The sequence below is a fragment of the Schistocerca cancellata genome, chromosome 2 (genome assembly GCF_023864275.1).
Source record: "Schistocerca cancellata isolate TAMUIC-IGC-003103 chromosome 2, iqSchCanc2.1, whole genome shotgun sequence".
Lineage (NCBI taxonomy): Eukaryota > Metazoa > Arthropoda > Insecta > Orthoptera > Acrididae > Schistocerca > Schistocerca cancellata.
Window position 1 is genome coordinate 922,513,821 of NC_064627.1, and position 9,951 is coordinate 922,523,771.

The 9,951-nt window shown below is 40.8% G+C and overlaps 1 protein-coding gene across 1 annotated transcript; it reads right to left on the bottom strand.

Moving 5' to 3' along the window:
- Window positions 1-6,383: 6,383 nt before the first annotated feature.
- On the bottom strand, window positions 6,384-6,827 carry LOC126159920 (uncharacterized). The gene has a single exon (XM_049916730.1). The coding sequence runs from the start codon at window positions 6,825-6,827 to the stop codon at window positions 6,384-6,386; it is 444 nt and encodes a 147-aa protein (XP_049772687.1).
- Window positions 6,828-9,951: the final 3,124 nt, after the last annotated feature.

A 9,951-nucleotide genomic window follows, 5' to 3' on the forward strand; every position in this document is an offset into this window, starting at 1 on the left:
GGATCACAAATTTAGCATTGGAGGGCAGCGTGGAGGGTAAAAATCGTAGAGGGAGACCAAGAGATGAATGCACTAAGCAGATTCAGAAGGATGTAGGTTGCAGTAGGTACTTGGAGATGAAGGAGCTTGCATAGGATAGATTAGCATGGAGAGCTGCATCAAACCAGTCTCTGGACTGAAGACCACAAGAACAACAACATCTATTCAGAGAATGTCTAACGACTACTGTTCTGTCTAGGAACCTGCGTACTCAGCTCGCTAGACAAACATTCAAACAAATCGTATTAAAGAGTTTTATTACAAAAAGATAATTACAGTACTTAACTTTTGCAGTTACACAGACATGTCGCAAGCAAAGTGCTACATACGAAATAACCAATCCTTTTCAGTATGAACAACCTCAAGCCTGTGGTACATAGAGTGTACAAGCGAAGTAACTAAAGTTGAAGCTGCCATATCTTGAAGCTGCTAATTAAATGGGCTGTCACCAGTCGGTCACGATCCTCTTCACATAAGGGCCACTGCTATTGCGTTGTCGTCCTGGAGGGAGGTACGGTCAACGTGTGATTGGCTGACTTCTTCTCACTGCCCTCTCTGCTCTATCGTTCCCGACTGGTGTGCCGGCGCTAGACTTTACGTCGTAACAATTACATTAACATATACACACTTTCGAGGCGTTACCAAATCTGTAACGACAGTACCAAAAAATATGACATGACGGTTAAGAGCAGTCTAGAAATGGTGAGTAATTACTGGAGTAAATTACAGAAATGAGGGTCTGCCCTCGGTAGCTGCGTGGTCAGCGTGACGGAATGTCAATCCTAAGGGCCCGGGTTCGATTCCAGGCTTGGTCGAAGATTTTCTCCGCTCAGGGACTGGGTGTTGTGTTGTCCTAATCATCATCATTTCATTCCCCATCGACTCGCAAATCGCCGAAGTGGCGTCCAATCGAAAGACTAGCACCAGGCGAACGGTCTACCCGACGGGAGGCCCTCGTCACACGACATTGTTATTATATATACAGAAATGAATGATGAACTTCAAAATTGCCGTTAACCCGTAAACACATGCCAAATGGCCAAATGAGTATAGAAATGGAGCGCTTGTTTGACGCAGGGATATAACTGTGACATTTGTTCTGCGCCCAGATTTCGTTAGACGCAGCACACATGTTTTCTCGTGATGGAAAAGGTAGTATAAATAACAAAACAACCATTTTATTTGCATTGTACGAATTTCCTATACTTTCGTCTGAAGCATGTAGTGTGGCGTGAAATTTATTCCAGACATCACTCCTCCTCTAATGGAACGTTTGCAGTTGGGCACTTTGCATCAGTTTATTTTCGTCTCACACCCTCCAGTTTCATTAAACTCAGCTCCGCTAAAGGCTATCTGATCCTGACAGTCGATCATTTATCCATGTCAGTGCTACTTTATAGCACCAAGATCGTGCCCTCATCTTCCGTACTAACAATAAGTCACGAGTTGCCTTACAGTCGGTTATGTCTCAGGAAGAGAGAACGAGTCGACGAGTATGGAGCGACCGCAGCGCCACACTTCTCGTCGTAGTTGCACAACTACAGCGGGAACGAAGTAAGCACGCTACCGCTGATCTAAATGCGGCGCCTAGAACTGGGAAGTATGCAACCCGCAACATGTACTCGTACTCGCGACGTTTCTTGTCTCTAATGTGCACATCACAAATGCGGTATTATACAACAGAAATTCCTGTACTGCTCAGGAACTATAAAATTCTGAAGCATCTTTCTTTATCTTCTATGAACCACATCCGGCTCTGAAATAAACTTGTATGTCTTATCTTTTTCATTCAGTATAAGCTTTGTGTGTTTTTTAAATTATTGCTGAGACCAAAAAAATGACCAAGCTACACTGTTAATACGGTAACGGGTTTGCTAGCTTTCTTGCAGATGCTCTGCAGTATTTAACTACAAAATAGATCCCTCAAAGATGGACATTGAAGTCTGAAAGAAATTACAGCTGGTTCTTTCAATAATCGCGTACAACGGACTTCAGCTGCACGGAAAATTAAATCACCTTTACCTATCAGTTATCTCTGTTCTTTCGGAGCTTTATGTGCTAATTTTAGCAGCAAACAGTCACTACTTAAATTTTGAAATTAAATATATTACTTTGAACGGCATCAAATGTTTTCTGGCCGGCCGCGGTGGTGTAGCGGTTCTGGCGCTGCAGTCCGGAACCGCGGGACTGCTACGGTCGCAGGTTCGAATCCTGCCTCGGGCATGGGTGTGTGTGATGTCCTTAGGTTAGTTACGTTTAAGTAGTTCTAAGTTCTAGGGGACTTATGACCTAAGATGTTGAGTCCCATAGTGCTCAGAGCCATTTTTTGAAATGTTTTCTGTCCCTATATCAGTCATGCGTTTTAATGACCTGACATACAAGTCGTGTAAGGTGTGTTTCCTCTGTTTGGGGTAGAACGCGGCTGAAGATACTTCTGTAATTCACTTATCTGAAATGGAATTCTGCTATCTCATCTAGTATTCTAATAGTGTCTGAGAACGACTAAAGCAGAGAAGCTCGTCACATACTACGGATCCTGCGAAACAAGGACGTACAGACACTCCTGAGAAATATTTCGTTACTAGGAATTCGGGCGGGACAGTGAATCAGTGCCCCACCCCACTTGCGAAATGTTGGAACTTCTAAGTTTTTTTTTTATCGACGGTGTGTTATACATCAGCTTGTCTCAAACGTCTTGGGAACCGTGGGCGAGAGAGTGAATCAGCTCCCTCCTCCCCCCCCCCCCCCCCCGCCACACACACGCACATACACACAACACTCAGCGTAACACAGAGCAGACTGTACGCACTCGAGAGCAGAATCGGCCGCACTGCATCTGGTTTGTACCAAACGAAATGCACCGATTAACGCTCGGCTTAACAGACGTAAACAAAACTCCTGAGGATTGAAATGGTGCCAAACAGGAGATAGCATTAGGCGTTCCAGGTCAGTGAACAATAATGTAATCCAGATGTATGCTCCAGAGAAATAAAACTTGTTTTTTTACGAGACTCGTGCATACAGTAAGTTTAATTACACACTTTCAAGTGTATTACTCTTCCCGGATGTGGAGAGGTGCTCGTCTGAAAATAGTTTTCAGGCTACAGTAATTCGATATCATTTGGGGAACGCGTGGTGCTGCTACGTTTTCGTACACATTAATCGTGAAAGATGTAACATGGGAGCTCATTAGAAGGACAATGGAAACGGGAAACTTCAGAGCGATGATTAAAGACTACCAGGGCTGTGCACAGCTGGTTGTGGACTCAAAACGTATTATGTGCCGCATGATGAGGTGACGTTTGTTCATGTACAAACTCACTGTTAGGGTTATAGTATTTATTTACAAATATGAAATCCACTCTATTTCATTACCAATTATAGTTAACACATTTTCTTTGTAAGGTCCAGCTATAAAATCTCAGGACCTGTTTTTCCTCTTGAAACTAATTGTGGATAGTTAAACAAGCAGGCTGTTTATCAAAATAAGCAAAATACGAATTTAGTTTTCATTAACGGTGCAGTATTTTTAAAATTAAATCGTCTTATCTAAAAGGATATGTATCTACGAGGGTAGTTTCAAAAATGTTCAAATGTGTGTGAAATCTTAAGGGACTTAACTGCTAAGGTCATCAGTCCCTAAGCTTACACACTACTTAACCTAAATTGTCCTAAGGACAAACACACACACCCATGCCCGAGGGAGGACCCGAACCTCCGCCGGGACCAGCCGCACAGTCCAGGGTAGTTTCGACAAACACCCAAATATATGTTTTAAAATCAAACTGTTGGCCCCACAACAACTACTTCCTTTTACATAAGTAGTGAACACCACAGTATATATTCCACACAAAAATTATTTGTTTACATTTAATAGGAAGCTATAATTTTCCGAATTCTTAAAGTATGTGCTTCGAGCAGTGACCTCATTTTCATACCTTTTTAAAAGCAGATATAAACGGTAGAGTTCCAGAGGAATGTATACTTTACGACTGTCATACACAACTACAGCTGAAATGTGCAGTACATCTAGTAATCCAGTCCTCTTCTGTAGGTACTGTTAGTATATCTTCACAATACTGCACACACTCGTATCGAATGTAATTCATAAACTTTTTCATTTATTCCATTTTCTTATATCTGCCTGGAACACTCCAGGTATACACTGGAGGACGAAGAAGAATTACATGTTTCGTTTCTGACAAACTTAAAAAAAATCGCTTTACAACGTTACTCATGAAATCACAAGTGGATTGTTCGAGTTGTTTCTGAATAAATAGCAAGACTAACTCTTTCCTTTTTTGGACATGCCGATTCTCTTCCTCTACATTCAATCCAGATTTTTTAGAAAACTGTCGAGTTTGTCAATTCTTGTTGAGAAACATCACTTCTTCTTTAGGAGGAGGGGCCTGTCAGAAGTTAATCAAAGTGTTGGTGACTTCGTGTGTCAACAGCACCAGCCAGAGACTAACGTCGGCCGGTCTGTGTGGCCGAGCGGTTCTAGGCGCTACAGTCTGGAACCGCGCGACGGCTGCGGTCGCTGGTTCGAATCCTGCCTCGGGCATGGATGTGTGTGATGTCCTTAGGTTAGTTAGGTTTAAGTAGTTCTAAGTTCTAGGGGACTGATGACCTCAACAGTTAAGTCCCATAGTGCTCAGAGCCATTTGAACCATATTTTTAGACTAACGTCTTTGAAAAACATGATGCATATATCTCTGGTGAACATCAAACCACAAAAAAACACTTTTACCAAAAAAAAAAAAAACGTGAGAAGGATTTTTTTTATAAATAATCTGTTCAGTGGGTACTATCACGCATTGAACGGTAAGGGCTTGCACCTTGGGAAAGTCTTTTTGGATCGTCTTAGCAGACACAATAATAAGGTTTTCAATGTACTTATTTACCCATTGCATTATTTGTCTTATTCCCTATCAAAAAATGGTGCAAATGGCTCTGAGCACTATGGGACTTAACTTCTTTGGTCATCAGTCCCTAACTAACCTAAGGACATCACACACATCCACGCCCGAGGCAGGATTCGAACCTGCAACCGTAGCGGTCACGCGGTTCCAAACTGTAGCGCCTAGAACCGATCGGCCACTTCGGCCGGCTTATTCCCTATTAAATGAAACAGAACACTTACTAATTTTTTTAAACGACTGTATTGTAGAGACATTTTTACGTAAATTGTATTTGGCAATGTCGTGCAGTCTTTGTGGTATATCGCCACAGTTGGGAAAAATCGACAAGCCATTTACTATGAACAGAAGTCATTTAACATAAACATAGGGTTACTAAACGGAACATTCTCAGATAAACACACACAATAGTACCACTTATGTTGTAAACAATCACGTTAATTAACAGTTAAAAAACAAAAGTTGCGTTTACTATTTGAAGCCTATGTAGCACTTCTATATTGTCAATCTCTATTGGCATATTGTTAATGTCTATTAGAGAGTTTAATCCATTTCTGATTAATTTTTGGTGTAGTCATGAAAACGAAGACGGAATCTCAGATCCCCAGGCCTTCATAATGCTGGTTCTGGAAGTAATCTGACAACTTGTTCTTGCGAAATTTCACCGACATCGTCTACTAAAGACCATACAAATGTTCCACTTATTTTTCCCTTTCGCAGAAATTTCACAGTCGGGCCTCCGTATTTTGCAGAAACAATACTTTCTACACAATGCTTTTTCTTTCTTTTTTTAAAATTTTAACCAAAACCAATACCCCGGAAGGTAGTGAATCATGTACGTCTGTGCCTACTTCAAATGAAATATCGTCTACTCCATTTTCGTCTGAATGCCTTTACAGTGAGAAGCCATTTAAACTCACGTCTCTGTCGCTATCCCCACACAAATCACTTGGGCTCGAGTCACTGTCTGACACAGAGTTGTCTGTAATTTTCTTTTTAGTTCTCTTTCCTTCTGCATTTGACTTAGTTTCCTTTTTTTAGCTGACGACCACCTTTTCTTTCCTTCTCGTACGTTACAGTGAGTTTCTATTGCCTGCGTTTCAGGTGTGCCAGTCGACACTCTGGAGGCACCACAATTTCGTTCCCCTTCTCTACGCCTGCTCTTTCGTGGAAGAGCTTACGGTAATGGTCGTAGTGACCGTATAGGAGACGACAGTAGTTCCATTGGTTGCTGAGCAGAAATACCACTTTGTCCTGCTGCCAATTCATAGTTCCTAGACGCAGCCTCTGTATTCAAAGTAGGTTGCAGTATGTCCGTCACATACGACGTGAGGAATTAATCGTCTTGGATTATGTTCCCAATTACAGGTAAGTTTCTCGAAATCCAGATTGAATATTAAGAGGTGTGAATGCAGATGGATAAACTCAGCCTGCAATTTCAGGAACATCGTAAATAGTTACAGGCTTTCCAGGACGAGACTGCAGCCATCCTGCACATGCAGTGTTGTAGAAAGTTTCGTATGGGCTAAAGATAGATTCATGTAGCGACTGAAGCTTGTGGCTACTATGTGGTGGCAACTTACGTAAGATTATACCATTGTCCTTTGCTAGTGTAAGACCGTCCACCGTGATATGACTTTCATGGTTGTCAGGTATTAGCAGCAGTTTCTCATTTTCATTTGGTTTCTCACGGGAAATGAAGTGTTTCAAGCATTTCGGAAAATTATTGACGTTGGACCATCCGCTTGGAAGTGCACAACCTATAGATTCATGTGGTGCACTCTTCAGTATATCTTCCTTAAAACTGATCCTTGGAAATATCAACATGAGTGGCACATTGTTGCCTAATACATTAGTATAGGCAATCATTGGAACATTACTGCCATGCTCAGCTGATGTCAGAGATCCAACCTGATTACATCCTTTAGTTGCTAATAGCTTTTCTGACACATGCGCAGCGGAGTTAAAACTCTCATGAGATTTAATGTTCTTTCTGGTGTTAATGTTACTTTGTCTTTTACTGGTTGTAAATTGCTGAAGTACGCTGCAACATTGTGCCTATTCAAGCAAGTTTAACGAACTAGACTCGTTGCTTCAGGCTTCCTTAAGCTTAGTCGTTTATGGTGTTTCGTGAAGTCGATGTACCATTGTTTTGCAGTTCTTCCATTTTAGTCCCAAGATGGAGGCATGACTTTACTCTGCGATGTGTCAAACTGGAATGCCAATTTTCTTTAATCAATTCGAGACAATTCATAGTGTATTTTGGAGGCAGTTATGAGGTAATCAATAAACTCGTTTTCTTCCGCTGGACTAAACAGCTGGTGGACTGCACAATTTCTCTACGACGCATATTTATGGATTTTGTAAATATCTCTGTATAGTGGCTCTTGAAACACGAAAATCTTTCGTTTCTTTTCTCACTGAGAGTCCGGCATCCGCAATAGCTGCAGCTTTTTTCAGAGCTTCCAGTGGCAGTGGTAGTCTTTTGTTACCCACCTTGCTCCTTGGCATCTGTCAAAATTAATACTGCAGTTATTCACAAGCTGCGACACTGTCGCGAAAAAACAGTGACCCGTATATACAATAAGTTTCCTTTAATTTACGTCTATGGTCACAAACTATTTGTTAACAGATTACCGGTTTCGGTGTTTAATGACTGTCATCAGATCTGCAGCAAAAATGGGAGAAAACATAAATACACTCGCAGATTGTCTACAGCTTAAAAACAATACATAGACCATAATGAAAAAGTAGTACTAACAATATATACATTTGTGCGCTTTAAGTATGAAGAGGCATTCCTGTTTCATAAAAACAAAGTCCTAATGTACTGCAGCCATAGTGGCATCGTCAAATGTTGAATGCGGAATCAGCACCAGCATCGGTAAATACGTATAAATAATATTATATGCACGAATCACGTTGTCAGTCGCACTACTGTTTAAAACAAGCTGGCGTGCAGTAGCCACAAGATGTTTCCGTTGTAAGTTCACCAGATGTCGCTAACGTCGGCATACACTAGTTCTCAATAATTAACTGAAACAGGGAAAATAAAGGGGGTACAATAGTTGAAGTCTGTAATGAGTTTATAAAGTATAAAAGGCATTATAGTAATAAAAAGCAATAAAAAGAAGAACACGACAAAAGTAAGATTGTTAAAAAGAGGAAGAGTTAAGAAACAGTGGTTGACATATGCGCTAGTGCCAATATTCTAGATAATGACATAAATATTAAACACCTTTGATAGTGCACCGGGTAATATTGAGCAACCATAATACAAATCGCTAAATGGGGGCCACAAATGAAAGGAAACATAGTGCTGCACATAATCAGCGCCCTCTGTTAGCGCTAACGCCAGAATTCCGCACAGGCGGGAAGTAGTTGGAGGAACGAGACCGCCAGAGGATCCCTCGTACCCTGCGGCACTCCGTTGCAAGGAGAGAATGATAAAATTCCGTAACAGTGGATGAACCACATTATCAGGTTAATGCAGTCTATGAAATGAATAGGGAAGGAACAAGAACATACTAGAGTCATGAGTAAAACGTACGAAAACGAAGTAAATATGTGAGGCACTCAATACTAGGTGATATTATCAACACACTATGTATAACAGAAGCGTGCAGTGATTAGAGTAAAACATTGTCAAATAAATGAAAGTAGGCATTGAGCATAAAGTGGCTCTGCTGGGTTAAGCAGTTTGGTTGGTTCTTTAATTTTTGCTTTATAAATTTCCAGTTCCTCTAACAAATTAAGAGCACGGCCTTTTCCAACTTTGTGAAGAATACGCATACAATTCTCAACGCTCTCTTTGAAATGACCAGTATCAGATAAATGATGTCCCAAAGCCGTTTTGTTTCGTGGCTGTTGAGTGCTCTTTGAACCTTAATTTAAAAGAGCGGCGTGTTTGACCGATATAATATTTGTCACAGTTACTGCAGTCAATCCTGTATACTCCAGAGCCATAAAATTTATCATACTTCCCTTTCAGTTTATCTTTTATTCGCAGTTTTAAGGTGTTGTTAACGTGAAAGCCACATTTGAAATCAGACTTTTTTAAATATTTTTCTATTTGCAGGGACATTTTGCCGTTAAGTTTCATAGAAATGGTTTTCGTTCTATCTTTGCCGGTTCTGTTTTGTGTTTGGGTGTGTGTGTGCCTGCTGTTTGTTTAACGTTTCTTTAGCCTACTGTAGGGGCGCGTGACGTCATTTATAGAAAAGCCTTTAGTTAGCACTATCCCCTATATCATTTGACGATGCCACTATGGCTTCAGTACATTAGGAATTTGTTTTTATGGAACAGGTATGCGTCTTCATACTTAAAGCGTACAGGCGTCTATATTGTCAGTACTACTTTTTCATTATCGTCTATGTATTGTTTTTAAGCTGTAGACAATCTGCGAGTGTATTTATGTTATTAACCATTTTTTCTGCAGATCTGATGATGGTCATTAAAGACCGAAACTGGTAATCTGTTAACAAAAAGTTTGTGACCATAGACGTAAATTACAGGAAACTTACTGGAGTTATTGTAACACATTCTGTTATCTATTTAACAATGCATTTTACCTTGGACCAAGCTCAAGATACAATACAACGGACTGGGAAAAGATACATTTTCCTCCCACTTTAATAAATGGTTTACAAACCGACAATAACAACATGGTGGGAATATCGCAGCATGGGTATTACGATATACGTCTATCATAAATACTAACCATTTAAGTTTCCATTATTGCCACATACATACACTACTGGCCATTAAAATTGCTATACCACGAAGATTACGTACTACTGACGGGAAATTTAACCGACAGGAAGAAGATGCTGTGATATGCAAATGATTAGCTTTTCAGAGCATTCACACAAGGTTGGCGCCGGTGGCGACACCTGCAGCGTGCTGACATGAGGGAAGTTTCCAACCGATTTCTCATACACAAACAGCAGTTGACCGGCGTTGCCTGGTGAAACGTTGTTGTGATGTCTCGTGT

Coding starts and splice junctions, on each gene's coding strand:
- LOC126159920 (XM_049916730.1), bottom strand. CDS start 6,827: ATGATTGCCTATACTAATGTATTAGGCAACAATGTGCCACTCATGTTG.